The sequence below is a fragment of the Thalassophryne amazonica genome, chromosome 9, assembly GCF_902500255.1.
Source record: "Thalassophryne amazonica chromosome 9, fThaAma1.1, whole genome shotgun sequence".
Lineage (NCBI taxonomy): Eukaryota > Metazoa > Chordata > Actinopteri > Batrachoidiformes > Batrachoididae > Thalassophryne > Thalassophryne amazonica.
The window spans coordinates 44,295,171-44,309,532 of record NC_047111.1 but is presented as its reverse complement, the minus strand read 5'-3'; the positions used below and the strand labels follow the sequence as shown (position 1 = coordinate 44,309,532).

The 14,362-nt window shown below is 43.2% G+C and overlaps 1 protein-coding gene across 1 annotated transcript in view; it reads right to left on the bottom strand.

Moving 5' to 3' along the window:
• Positions 1 to 11,932, bottom strand: part of fstl4 (follistatin-like 4) — a 273,186-nt gene extending 261,254 nt beyond the window's left edge. The window contains exon 1 of the mRNA XM_034177979.1: positions 11,746 to 11,932. Within this exon, the coding sequence (XP_034033870.1) occupies positions 11,746 to 11,922 (177 nt within the window). The 5' untranslated portion in view covers positions 11,923 to 11,932. The remainder of the gene's footprint in view (positions 1 to 11,745) is intronic.
• Positions 11,933 to 14,362: the final 2,430 nt, after the last annotated feature.

Genomic DNA, 14,362 nt, shown 5'->3' with positions numbered 1-14,362 from the left:
ACCAATAATGAGTACTTGAACTACTTCACCAAAATCTTATTCTAAAGAGGCAATCAAATTAAATTTATGTTCACTTACTCTTGGGAAGTACCTGCTAACATGTCAGTATTTTAAATGTGCTTTGCAATACTGTTTGAAAATAATATGAACAGTGGCGGTTCTACACTGAATTAGTCCCCGGGCGAGACCCCCTCCGAGCGCCCCCCCCAAAAAAAACCTGTAAAAATTTTGCACAAACAGCCAGTTTTTCTTATTTTATTGCTATTTTAATATTTTAGAAGTGCCCTTGAAATTGACATCAGAAGACTGCAGGCTACAATATAACTCTTATACAAACCATCCATGAATTGCAAATTTGAATAAATATGCCCTCACATGCATGTCTGTCATTAGACGCTATATTAATCACTTTTATTACGGTGCATATTTGTCTCAGCTAAATATTTAGCTTGATGTTTGTAAAACCACCTAAAACAGTTCTGCATTTTTTGTTGTTCTTTTCTTTTCTTTGCTCTCCAGGTGGTATGCAAACTGGTTTTTGTCTGTGGAGAAGGTGCTGGCAGAAGAGTCCTTCACCCTCATCAGTATGATTTGCAGCACCTGTGGATGATGCTCACGTGCAAACCTAAAGACTTTCAGCTGAAGCAGATAATGAGATGGCGTTCTGCATTTAAGCCATGAGTGATTCAAGCAGAATTGCCGGGAACTCGACCTTGTGACGTTCGTTTGTGAGACGCTGAGGACCGCGCCTGGGTTTGACACATCGTGCCTGTGAAGGAGGATGGGTGAGGGACACATGCTGTCAGCACACATCAGAGGTGATTGATTGTCTGAATAAGTGTTAACAGTATTTGGTATTTTGATACGCAGTATATGTGAATATTGATGAGAGTTGTGCAGCTCGCTTCTCACGGCCGTGGCATGCGGACAGATGATCCTCCACCTGTTGTGAGAAGCTGCTCATTTACATAAAACTTAAATTCAGACCTGAATGTGTTGCTGATAGTGTGTGCCTTTGAAGGATATTAGTTGTAGCTGTTGACTTACCTCACCTCTTCTATCCTTCACAGAGTCAGTTTGTCGTGTCCACCTGGGGGGTGTTTGGCGGTGAATGTGAGTCCAGAAGCGCCGGGCTTCGATCCCTTTGGGCACTGGAGAGCGCGCCGTCCTTCACTCCGCCAGACAAATGCACTTTATGGTTGTACACCGAGTTTTGCACAAGAGGGGGATAATAAAATTGTTTTGTTTTTTGGAACAGCTTTCTGGTTATTTAGCGCTGGGTTCAGTCAGACGCAGGTCCCGCTCCTCAACCGGCGTCGGCACATAACAGTAGTTCCCGGCCATTCTAAAAATGGACCAGCGGCAGAAGCAGTTCCATTTGCCGAAAGAGTTCAAGAACACTTGGAGAAATTATGGGAGCAATTACAGCATCTCGCAAACCAAATTAAACAAACAGATGCCCGCGTTACGGAGCTTGCGCGCAAGCCGTTCCGCTTCCTGCTGCTCCAGCTGCGGCACCATCGATACCGGTGCAGATAACTCCGTCACCCAGAGATTCGCCTTCCGAACCGATTATTTGTCATCCGGAGCCTTATGCGGAAATGTTGAAGCCTGTGCTCCGTTTTTGATGCAATGTTCTCTGGTTTTTGCTCATACCATTGCCCAACGGTTGCTGAATCTCAGGCAGGGGAGGCGGAGTGCGGCGGATTATTCTGTGGATTTCCGAATTTTTTCTGCTCAGTCCGGTTGGAATGCCGCAGCTTTAAGAGGAGTGTTTGTGGATGGTTAAACGATTCATTAAAAGACGAGCTAGCAGTCCGTGACGAACCAAAAGATTTAGATGAGCTAATATCTTTGGTTATTCGTCTAGATGATCAGATAAAGGAGCGTGGACGCGAGATGAGGGCGGACATCAGAGCGGGTCTTTTCGTTTCGGGGCTTTCCCGACACAGATCTGGGCTGCCTCTTCTTTGCCCCACTGAGACTCCTCCGACGGGACCTCTGGCTCCTCTTGCGGATGAGCCCAATGCAGCTCGGACGAGCTGAAGCCGCCATATTGCCCCGTCACATAAGCGTCAAGAAAACAGTGATGACGTATCTCCAGGTGTTCTGGGACAGGCAAAATAATGGACACACACAAAAAAAAAAAATTATTTGGGCTGTTTTTGTTTTTTTTGTAGGGGTTATAATTGTTTGGGGATTTAGAGGCGGTTCTGGTGGAGTGAACAACTGGCGGTTCGGAGCTCGGCTGGACTCAGTCAATCGTTGGTTTTTATTATTTGAATTTAGGTATTTTCTGGTTTGGGTGGGGTCGTTTTTTGTTGTTTTTATTTCCCTGCTTCCCTAACCCAACCTCACTCGCCCTAAGACCGTTCGTCTTGTGGGTTGTGGGGTGGTGCAGGTTGGTCACGCTGAGTGTTTCTCAGAAGACCTCTGCACCTAGGGGGGGTTGTCAGGGGCGGATTTTTTTTTGGGTTTGGTTAGGACCCGGTTCCACTCCAGCCTCGGTGGGCCTTTGACCGTTCGTCATTGGTGTTGCCGGGGTGCGGTGCAGCGGGAACATACCTCAGTCGGAGGGGTGGGCCGATCTGTTGCCGTTCGCCATTTCGGTAGTTCCGCCCCTCCCGATAGGCTGGTGGTATGGTCGGGTAGGGGCACCGGACGTATTTCCGGTTTTCCGCTGCGCTTTGGGGTTGGGGCCGGGTTAGTTTTTCCTGTTTCCTTCCCCGGCTTAGTAAGTTTGTGCCGTTCACCAAAATTGAGCCGACGAAGGGCTATGGGAGTGATCTGGGGTCTTTCGGGGTGCTGGGGGAGGTAACAGGGTTTGTCGGTTGTTTTATTTGCCCCCGGGGTAGTTTAATGAGTCCGCCGGGGGTTGGATTTTTGTGTTTCTTATGTTTCCTTCCAGGTTCCACCTCCAGGGTTGATGGGACGGTCCTCTGGGGGGGAATTGGCTTGTGGGGCCGGCTAGCCAAGTGTGGCCGGTCTGGGGTTCCTGGGTTGTGGGGAGGTGCCTCCTGGGGTTGATGGTACAGTCTCTGGGGGCGCTGTTGCTCCATGTGTACCTGGGGACCTCTGTGGGATTCCAGCTTTGGCTGTTTCTCCTGGAACTGGCGGTAAAGGTCTTCTGGGGGATGTTGGGCTCTGCAAGTCGTTCTGGGAGTTGTTTGTTATTTTTCTTTGTGAATTTGTGTTTGTATTGTGTTGTTGGGGCTGTGTTGGGTTGTTGGATTTGGGTGTTTTTCTTTTCTTCCTGTGGTTGGATGGGACGGTCCCCCTGGGGAGGTTTGGGTGGGTTTTGTGTTTTTCTTGTTTGTTAGGTTGTACTTGGGACTCTTTTGGGGTTTTTGTTGATGCCAGCCGGCCTTCCAGCTGTGGTGCCCTGTCCTGCTGTCTACGGTGGACCTTGGGAGCGTTACGCCCGTCTGCTTCCTGACGAGGACCCCGGAGGGAAGTGCTGTTCTCGGACCTGGTCTGTTTGGTCGCCGGGAGGCTTCCCGTTGAAGGTGGGGGTACTGTCGTGTGTTGGGGGGGGTTTGGCTGGACATTTTGGTGTTCTTTTCTTTTCTTTGCTCTCCAGGTGGTATGCAAACTGGTTTTGTCTGTGGAGAAGGTGCTGGCAGAAGAGTCCTTCACCCTCATCAGTATGATTTGCAGCACCTGTGGATGATGCTACGTGGCGAACTTAAAGACTTTCAGCTGAAGCAGATAATGAGATGGAGTTCTGCATTTAAGCCATGAGTGATTCAAGCAGAATTGCCGGGAACTCGACCTTGTGACGTTCGTTTGTGAGACGCTGAGGACCGCGCCTGGGTTTGACACATCGTGCCTGTGAAGGAGGATGGGTGAGGGACACATGCTGTCAGCACACATCAGAGGTGATTGATGTCTGAATAAGTGTTAACAGTAATTTGGTATTTTGATACGCAGTATATGTGAATATTGATGAGAGTTGTGCAGCTCGCTTCTCACGGCTGTGGCGTGCAGACAGATGATCCTCCACCTGTTGTGAGAAGCTGCTCATTTACATAAAGCTTAAATTCAGACCTGAATGTGTTGCTGATAGTGTGTGCCTTTGAAGGATATTAGTTGTAGCTGTTGACTTACCTCACCTCTTCTATCCTTCACAGAGTCAGTTTGGTCGTGTCCACCTGGGGGGTGTTTGGCAGTGAATGTGAGTCCAGAAGCGCCGGGCTTCGATCCCTTTGGGCGCTGGAGAGCGCGCCGTCCTTCACTCCGCCAGACAAACGCACTTTATGTTGTGACACCGAGTTTTGCACAAGAGGGGGATAATAAATTGTTTTGTTTTTTGGAACCGCTTCTGGTTATTTAGCGCTGGGTTCAGTCAGACGCAGGTCCGCTCCTCAACCCGCGTCGGCACATAACATTTTTAAAGGTTTAAAGTGGTCTCACCATTTTCTTACTTATTTATATCTGTTGTCAACCGTCAGTCATATTGACTAGGGTGTAGCACCAGAAGGATCATCTTCTTTGACGGTGTGGATCAATCTTAGATTTACATCCTCTGTTGGACATTTCTGACATATGAAGAGAGACGCCTGTTGTAGATACCAGTGATTCTGCAGTGCTGACTTTCCTTCTGGCCCTGGTTTCATCATTACAGCTTCTGATGACAGTCCGTACATTTCTGAGTCCTTGTGATATTTATTCCTGAATCTTTTTTGTTTCATTTTTTTCCTGTTTGTACGGTTATCTGATCTCACAGCACTCATATCACTAGTGATGAAATAGAAAGAAGAATGAAATCAGAACTGAATCTGATCTCTGAGCACATACACAAAGGAAGGTAACAAGAAAAACACAAATTAAACTGGAGATGTTCAGATAGCTCATAAAACAGTAAAACTCAAATCTCACACCAAATAATTTAATTTGGCACATTCACACTCTGCCATATTCACCTAATCTAGTTCTGTAAACCGGTCCAACATACCTCAGTTGTTTAAATATTTAACACATTATACTATAAAATACAATACATTTAATTATTCAAGTCACTACAGCTAGTAATGTGAACGCAATTCAATTTCTAAATCCTCAATAAGCAGGCTCTCCACAAACGTTTTTCCACAAGTGGGCAGTTTGTTCTCTCTGGTGAATTTCAAGCCTGTTCTTACAGTCTTATCTGTTCGCTTTCAAACGCCTGTTCTGGGCACAGAGTTCTGGTTCTGTGCTGTGTCCTAAGTGGACTTTGCCACCAGACAGCAGGATCCTGCTGAGTGGAACAGTGAAGAAACGGGAGCACTTCAGGCTGCTCCGTCTGTCAAAGCGGAGCAAAGCACAGGGGAGGAGAACGCCTGTCCCAGGGGACAACCACAGAAAAGAACCATCGAACCTTTTACACTGGTTCTGTTCTGTGCAGCTCAGCAAGCAGGGGCGCCTACAGCTGCAGGGAGGGAGCGTCAATTTGCTAATTCCCATCCCCACACAGTGATATGATCACCGCTTTGTGGCACAGACGATGATGATTTATTTTTTCTTAAGTGTTTGTGCCGCCCCCTGTGTGTCATAAAAAATGCGCCCCGGGCACCTGCCCGTTTTGCCCGCATCAAAAACCGTGTCTGAATATGAAATATAATAATCGGCCCTCAGATTACATCCAAATACACATCCCATCTTAAAATATAGTTTGCATAAAGCACTATGTCACAATCCGTAGAGTATCCAAATAGTCAGTAAGCATTTTGTAGAAATCAAACAGTACCCCAACGATTGACTTCTACGCATGCAAATGGACTACACTACAGTAATATGGCCTTTCACACAAAGAAATTTCAAGGCTTTTTGCGAACATTTTGAGAGACATCGGTGGGGCCACTAAAGTATTTAGTCAGCCCGATTGTGCAAGTTCTCCTACTTAGAAAGATGAGAGAGGACTGTAATTTTCATCATAGGTACACTTCAACTATGAGAGACAAAATGAGAAAAAAAAAAAAATCCAGGAAATCACATTGTAGGATTTTTAAAGAATTTATTTGTAAATTATGGTGGAAAATAAGAACTTGGTCAATAACAAAAGTTCAACTCAATACTTTGTAACATAAGCTTTGTTGGCAATGACAGAGGTCAAGTGTTTCCTGTAAGTCTTCACCAGGTTTGCACACACTGTTGCTGATATTTTGGCCCATTCCTCCATGCAGATCACCTCTAGAGCAGTGATGCTTTGGGGCTGTCACTGGGCAACATGGACTTTCAACTCCCTCAACAAATTTTCTATGGGGTTCAGGTCTGGAGACTGGCTTGGCCACTCCAGGACCTTGAACTGCTTTTTACACAGCCACTTCTTTGCCCGAGCGGTGTGTTTGGGATCATTGTCATGCTGGAAGACCCAGCCACGTTGCATCTTCAATGCTCTCACTGATGGAAGGAGGTTTGGGCTTAAAATCTCATGATACATAGCCACGTTCATTCTTCCCTCAACACGGATCAGTCGTCCTGTCCCCTTTGCAGAAAAACAGCCCCAAAGCATGATGGTTCCACCCCCATGCTTCACAGTAGGTATGGTGTTCTTGGAATGCAACTCAGCATTCTTCTTCCTTCAAACACGACAAGTTGAGTTTTTATCAAAATGTTCTATTTTGGTTTCATCTGATGACATGATATTCTCCCAATCCTCTTCTGGATCATCCACATGCTCTCTGGGAAACTTCAGGTGGGCCTGGATTCATACTGGCTTAAGCAGGGGGACATGCTTGGCACTGCAGGATTTGAGTCCCTCTCTGCGTAGTGTGTAGCCTTTGTTACTTTGGTCCTAGCTCTCTGCAGGTCATTCATCAGGTACCTCCGTGTAGTTTTGGGATTTTTGTTCACCGTTCTCATGATCATTTTGACCCCATGGGATGACATCTTGCGTGGAGCCCCAGATCAAGGGAGATTATCAATAGTCTTGTATGTCTTCCATTTTCTTACAATTGCTCCCACAGATGATTTATTCACACCAATCTGCTTGACTATTGTAGATTCACTCTTCCCAGCCTGGTGCACATCGACAATTTTCTTCCTGGTGTCCTTCGACAGCTCTTTGGTCTTGACCAGGAGTGGCCAAGTTCGGTTCTCGAGAGCCACCTTCCTGACACTCTTAGTTGTCTCCCTGCTCCAATATACCTGAATCCAGTGAAAGACTCATTAGCAGACTTCAGGTGTGTTGGAGCAGGGAGACAACTAAAAGTGTCAGGAAGGTGGCTGTCGAGGACCGAACTTGGCCACCCCTGGTCTTGACTATGGTTGAGTTTGGAGTCTGACAGATTGAGGCTGTGGATAGGTGTCTTTTATACAGATAAGGAGTTCAAACAGGTGCCATTAATACAGGTAACAGGTGGAGGACAGAAAAGCTTCTTAAAGAAGTTGTTACAGGTCTGTGAGAGACAGAAATTTTGCTTGTTTGTGGGTGACCAAATACTTATTTTCCACCAGAATTTACAAATAAATTCTTTAAAAATCCTACAATGTGATTTCCTTGATTTTTTTCCTTTTTTTCATTTTGTCTCTCACAGTTGAAGTGTACCTATTGATGAAAATTACAGACCTCTCTCATCTTTCTAAGTAGGAGAACTTGCACAATCAAGGATTGACTATATACTTTTTTGCCCCACTTCTCTATCTGGAAAAATCAGCCAGGTGTGGATAGAGCTTGTTGTCAATTTCAATTTATTTAATTTATTTTCATTTATATAGCGTCAAATCACAACAAGGTTGCCTCAAGGTGCTTCACACAAGTAAGGTCTAGCCTTACCAACCCCCAGAGCAGCAGTGTAACAGTTGATATGTATTTCCAAATTGCCAAGAATAATAAAGACAATTAATATTAAAATTATTAAACCTTTATTTTACCAAATAAAAGCCCATTGAGATCGAGACCTCTTTCACAAGGGTGACCTGGCCAAGAAAGCATACGTAACAGACAAGAGAAATGACAACAACAAGAGAACCATTAAAATATATAATACATCTCCATTTGCAAATGATCCAAATACTGTACAAAGCAACTGAAAAGGTATAAATTATATGTTGTGTATGTAAACCACATTTAATTGAAAGCAAAAAATTAGCAAACAAACAAACATCCAGCTTTATTGTTACACAAATTTCAGTACTTACTGTGAATTGCAAGACATCCCCAGACATTGGGTTTCATCTTGTGCAACGCTCTGCCAGATGTCAACTGGAAAATTTTTTTTTTTTTCCCAGTTCTTGTTTGTGCTTGAGACATTTTGGATTCATCAAATGAAATACTGCTCCTCTAGATTCAGGTCAGTTGACTGTTGTGAACACTGAAAATCATTCTACGTTTATCCCATTAAAAAGTCTTGAGTTACTTTTGCAGTATTCTTCAGGTCATTGTACATCTGCACTGTGAATGACTTAAGATCTCTCGCTGAACTTCTACGGAAAATGTGTAAAATTCATGACTCAGTGATGTCATCAATAAATACTGAGAACAGGTTCCACTGGTAGCTTTACATATTTCATGGAGATTTCTTCAAAATTTTACATAGCTCTTTTTTGGCCAAAAAAGAGCTATGTAATAGATACTTTTTGCTTCTGTACATTGTAAGAGTTTATTAATTTGTAGAACAACTGTGCACATTTGTGCACAGCCCTTGGTGTTAATTTATTGTGCTTGACAAACACAGAGCACAGAGACTGCTGTCCCTCATATACAGAATAAAAAAATATTTCATTGCAAATGTCTAGCATATTTAAAGACTTTAATGGTTTATTTCATTTATTTCTTTAAGAATAAATGTCTCTATGTTCTGCTGGAGAAACAGACACACATCTATACACACAGACTACACACAGCTGTAGAATCTGCTGATATACAGCCAGCTGTGCATTTAACCTCTGCAAACAGCTACCAGAGCACCCCAGACTGCTGTGCCTCATCTCTTATGGTGTAGTCACACTGTCACAGAGTGAGTAAATTGATTAGTAAAGGATATAAATAATTTGTCCGGTGGCAAAAATTGCCAAATTTGTTGGTCTCTGGTGGATTTGGGGCTCTGATGGAATGAGTGGACAACAGTGTGCAGCGTTTCTGGATGCAAACAGAAGATGAATAGATAACACACAGATAAAATTAAGGTCTACTAGATGTCCACTGGCAAGATATGAAAAGTACAGGACAAAATGATAAACAATCATGCAACCATAAGGGATGCTCTATGTCTGAAGTCCACACAAAGTTTTGAGCACGCACAAAACTTTTCCATTGCATTCGCTGGACATCAGTTGACATGGACTGCATTTAACAAATGAGAAAAGGATTTGTACAAGCCAAAAAAATGGACATAAAAAAAACACACCAAAATTTTATATCCATTACTCATGTTGTGTTCCACCCCTTGTCCCCGTCGGGTATCCTGGTTCTTGAATGTTGATCATGTTTTAATTTCGTCATGTTTTCAGTGATCCTTTAGTTTACTCTTCAGGTTTTATGTAATAGTATTTTAGCTTTGTCATTAGACACTCACCTAGGGTTCACTGTGGGTTCTGGTATACTATAGCCAGTTTTTTCTTAGTTCTTCTTTTAGTTTCCACCTCACAATCTCTGTCATAGATTTTCTGCTGCTCCCTGACTCTGCCATGGACTGTTCTCAGGCACACAGCCACTTCCGACTCTGCTGTGGGCACTTGCTGACTCCGACATGGACCTCTGCCGGATGCACGCCCAACCACCCGACTCCCCCACCAACCTCTGCTGACCGCACGTCCGGCCACCTGTCATTGACCCGACTCCCCAATGCCATACCCAGGTCTGACCTCCGGATGTTGACCCAACTGACCATCATCGGCCACACGACCGACCCTCCAATGGTGACTCGCCCATCCTCTACTCCAGGGGTGCCCAAGTTCGGTCCTCGAGATCTACCTTCCTGACAATCTTAGTTATCTCCATGCTCCAACACACCTGAATCCAAAGAAAGGTTCATTAAAAGCCTGCTAACGAGTTTTTCATTGGATTCAGGTGTGTTGCAGCAGGAAGACATCTAAGAGTGTCAGGAAGGTAGATCTCAAGGACCAAACTTGGGCACCCCTGCTCTACTTTTTCCCTGGAGTATTTACAGCTGCTCATGGCCCTTTCATTACTGACCCTGTTGACTCTTGTGCTCTGTGACTGGCTCCCAATTTGACCCTGCTGCTCACCACCAACCTATTTGTCCTGGCCCTTGCTCTGTCCTCCTGAATTCTCCCCGACCTACTGTCCCCTGACATTCTCTGGTCCTTTCCATGGTGTTGCCTCCAACCCTTGGTTTGTTCCTGACTCTATAGGCATGAACATGATTATTAGCATATCCAGAATGTATCTAGCTTGATTTTTTTGGGCAGTCTGGACGGTGAAAAAACACATGAGATCTGATTTTTCTAAACCAGAGTCAAACCACATACAGAGGTGGTTTGAAATGCAAGTCAAATTGCATTTCTGCAAATCTGTTTCAATCTGTAGGTTTTGGTCACTCAAATCCAATTTATGCGACCACATTTTCAAAGAATACTGTCAAATACAATGGAGCCTAAAAGAAGAATAATAAACCATGGATGGACAAGGATATAAAGTGCCTGTTATCTATCTGGGGGGATTCATCAGTGCTGAAGAAAGAAGTACATACCAAAATAATTCCATTTATTGGGCTATAGCGTGGAGTAGGGGAGTAGTATGGAGGAGTAGCAGTTTCAGAGAATGTGGCTTCAATGCCAGTGGAAAATACAAAAACATCTCAAAACCAATTATAGAGAAATCAAGCACTTAAATAATAAGAGCGGGGCTGGGCACACAAGTTGCCCAGTCTATGAACAATTCAATTAAATACTTGGTGACAAGCTGAGTGTGGACCTTAAAAATATTGTTGACAGCACAGCAGAAGAGGACCACAGCTTTCAGGAAAGCAAGATTGAGGAAGAAATGCCTGATGCTCCTGGGAATGGTAAGGCCATAATTTTGACCAGAGTTTTCTTAACAGGCTTAAAAAAAACAACTTAAGAAAACAGAAATAGCATAACAAAGCATGACTAGCATTATGTCAAAACTCAAACAGAATTTCTGTCACGATGTTGGCCTATAATGTCATGATGCATAAACAGAGCTGGACTGGGGTTTGATTTCACAACTTGATTTTTATTTATTTATTTATTTCTGTTGCTTCCTTGCAATTACAGCACAACTCCGCATAACCATTTCAGACAGAAACAGGTAGAGTTTGCTGTTGTCTGTGTTTTTCCTGGGTACAGCCTGTTACCATATAAATTAATATGGATAAGACTGCCACTGTGGACATACAGATTATCTGGTCAGTTGCGATATATAATGTGGACAGTCAATCAGTTGAGACCTGATTTGAATCAGATTTGCAATAAGTGAATGTGGGCCACAATATGGCTGAGCTGTTAAAGAATATTTTGGAAATAATTCATTATGAATCATTACACTTTAAAAAAAAAAACCATATTGTCACACAGTGAGAAAAAAGAATCCCTTGTAGAAAAAAGTGTAAAGATGTATTAACGTACATTGATAATTATTTTATAATTGAATTGCAGCCCTCTGAACCGTGAAACAGTCAAATTGTGAGGTACCCACAGATTCCTACTCCTGGTAGATGTTCAGAGCTCACAAGAAGTGCTGACACATTATGCACAAATTCAAAACCCAAGATCTTAGATATGTTTTCAAGCTTCTTTTTCCATACAGACCTATGTAACTAATGATCAAGCCATCTCACCCACCTTCTCCAGCTCTTCATTGACCAGCTTGCTGTCCTGGTCCACATCCAAGAATTTGAACATGGTGTCTACCAGAGCTCTCTTCTCATCCATGTCTCTCTTCTGCCTTGGCTCACTGGTCTTCAAGACCTTAGGCTGCATATCCAGCAGCATACTCTTCAGCCGGTTGTACTCTGACATGGTGCACGCATTTCCTGGAAAGCAAGAAGAGAGTCTTGATTAACCTCAATGACACAATTCCTAGCCTTTGGATTGTAGCAGGCAACTGAATGCAATGTGTTTGTGCACTTTACTGTAAAGAGTGTAAAGAAGGCAAGAAAGGGAAAATGTGCAGGTGCGGCAGAGTCTGTGAGTGTGGATTTGTTCCAAACCTGTGGTTTTTCTTCATGTTTGCATAATTTGTCAGGCACAGTTTAGGTGCAGGAGATCCAATTAATTACACATCATTGGTGAATCCACATGAAAACAAAGGTAAGCACCCTCATTTAGAGATTACAGCTCATTTACGAAACCAGACTCTGTTCCTGAATTTGAGCAAGAGTATGCAGAAGAACAGAGAGAAATGAATCACACACAGCACTTAGGTTTATTATTTATATTTAAAATTGTTAATTCTGCAAAACCTTTTCATCACATGCTTTGAAAGGTACAGTTCTAATGAAGAATAACAAAGCACATGAAAATGAAGGAGAACATTGTTGTCTCACTCATGTTTCTTGTGTTCGTGTTCCTCGTTCGATTTAGTTGTACTTGGGCACTGGAGAAAAGCTCAGAGCAGGAGCGAGTGGGCCCATGTGCACATTGGATGATAGAGAAAACAGAGTGAAAAGCCCACATGAATAAATCATGAGGTGATGTTCCTGCCTGATCACTGCAGAGCAGAAGGCCCCCCTCTGTGAGTACATGTGCAGGGACCTGGTCTTATAATCTCCTCTGACAGCTCATATACTATCAAAGCTAATGAACAGAAAATGTGGAGACAAAACGCACCCCCCCCCCCCCCCAAAAAAAAAGAAACTGAAAGTTCAGTCCCTGAATCTCACTTCGGCTCCAAAGTCAGAACAAATCTACGACTGGACTGCAGAGAGGAGGTCGAGAAGGGTTCAACTCGGTCGCCATGGAAAGAAAACCTCCTGCTGTTGAATTACGTAATAAAGATGCACAAAAGCTATTGATTAGACAAAAGCAACCAGTGTTGCTACAATGACTTTAGTTACACAGTTACAACTTGTCAGCAGCTGCTGGATGTAACTAATAAAGGAACTAGTAATCTAACTTAGGAACTTTTAAAACTGAGTAAAGTCATAAGTTATTTTTTCAAGTCAGTAACCAGGTTTCAGCCTTTCTGCTCTCTCTGTCCAAGCCTGATCCTGTCCGATCTCAGAAGCTATGCAGTGTGGGACCTGGTTAGTACTCAGATGGAGACCTCTTTGGAACACCAGCGGCTGTATGTTTCTGGAGTTGTGTCAGGAAGGCATCCGGCGTAAAAATTGTGCCAAAATACCAATGCGGATTTGGCTGTATCCTCTGTGAAATCAAGCACCACATAACCACTTGGCCACCACCCCTGCTCCCATTATTTACTATATTAAAATGTAAAGAAGGGAATCAGTGAACTCTGTACAACGATAAAACATTCACTATAAACTTTCATATTCATAGCCACACATTTATGACTATGTACAATTGCCTCTAGACATCTCTCCTATCACCCTTCTGTGATTTGTGTTTACCCATATCGTGTCTTAATTGACATACATACATATTACCACAATTTTAGTGTCAATTTACCGAACTCCTGTTCACATGAGATCAATTTTAAAAGGTGTAGCACCATCCTATCTGGTTGACCTTGTGAAACCCTATGAGCCATCCTTTGCTCTGCACTCTCTGAATGCAGAGATAGTATGTTTCCCAAGGTTACAGAAGAGGTTGCATGTCATAGAACAGGGGTGGCCAAGTTCGGTCCTCGAGAGCCACCTTCCTGACACTCTTAGTTGTCTCCCTGCTCCAACACACCTGAATCCAATGAAAGACTCATTAGCAGACTTTTAATGAGCCTTTCATTGGATTCAGCTGTGTTGGAGCAAGGAGACAACTAAAGTGTCAAGAAGGTGGCTCTCGAGGACCGAACTTGGCCACCCTGCCATAGAAGCTTTTCATATCATGCACCTGTTTTATGGAACAGTTAAACACATAAGACAATCTAATTCTTTTGAAGCATTAAAAACAAACTTAAGACAAATCTGTTCTGTCAAACGTATAACTGCTAGTAATGCATTCAGTGCTGTTTTAATAGATGCTTTCTGTTTGTGTGGTTATGCTATTGTTTTTAATTGCAATGATTTATGAGATTATGGTGTGCAGTTGTAAAGCATTTTGAATTGTATCACTTCAAATGAAAATGCAATACAAATAAAGTTAAAAATAAATCCATTCTTCCTCTTCTTAGTATTAGCATTGTTATTGTAACAAAGCACATTTGCTCAAGTACTGTGATTGTGGACTTAGAGGTGCTGGACTTTACCTGAGAGTTGGCATTTTTTGCTGGTTTATACATCTACCCCACTACATCTCAGAAGCAAATATTTTACTTTATATTACTATGAAAACTTTACTG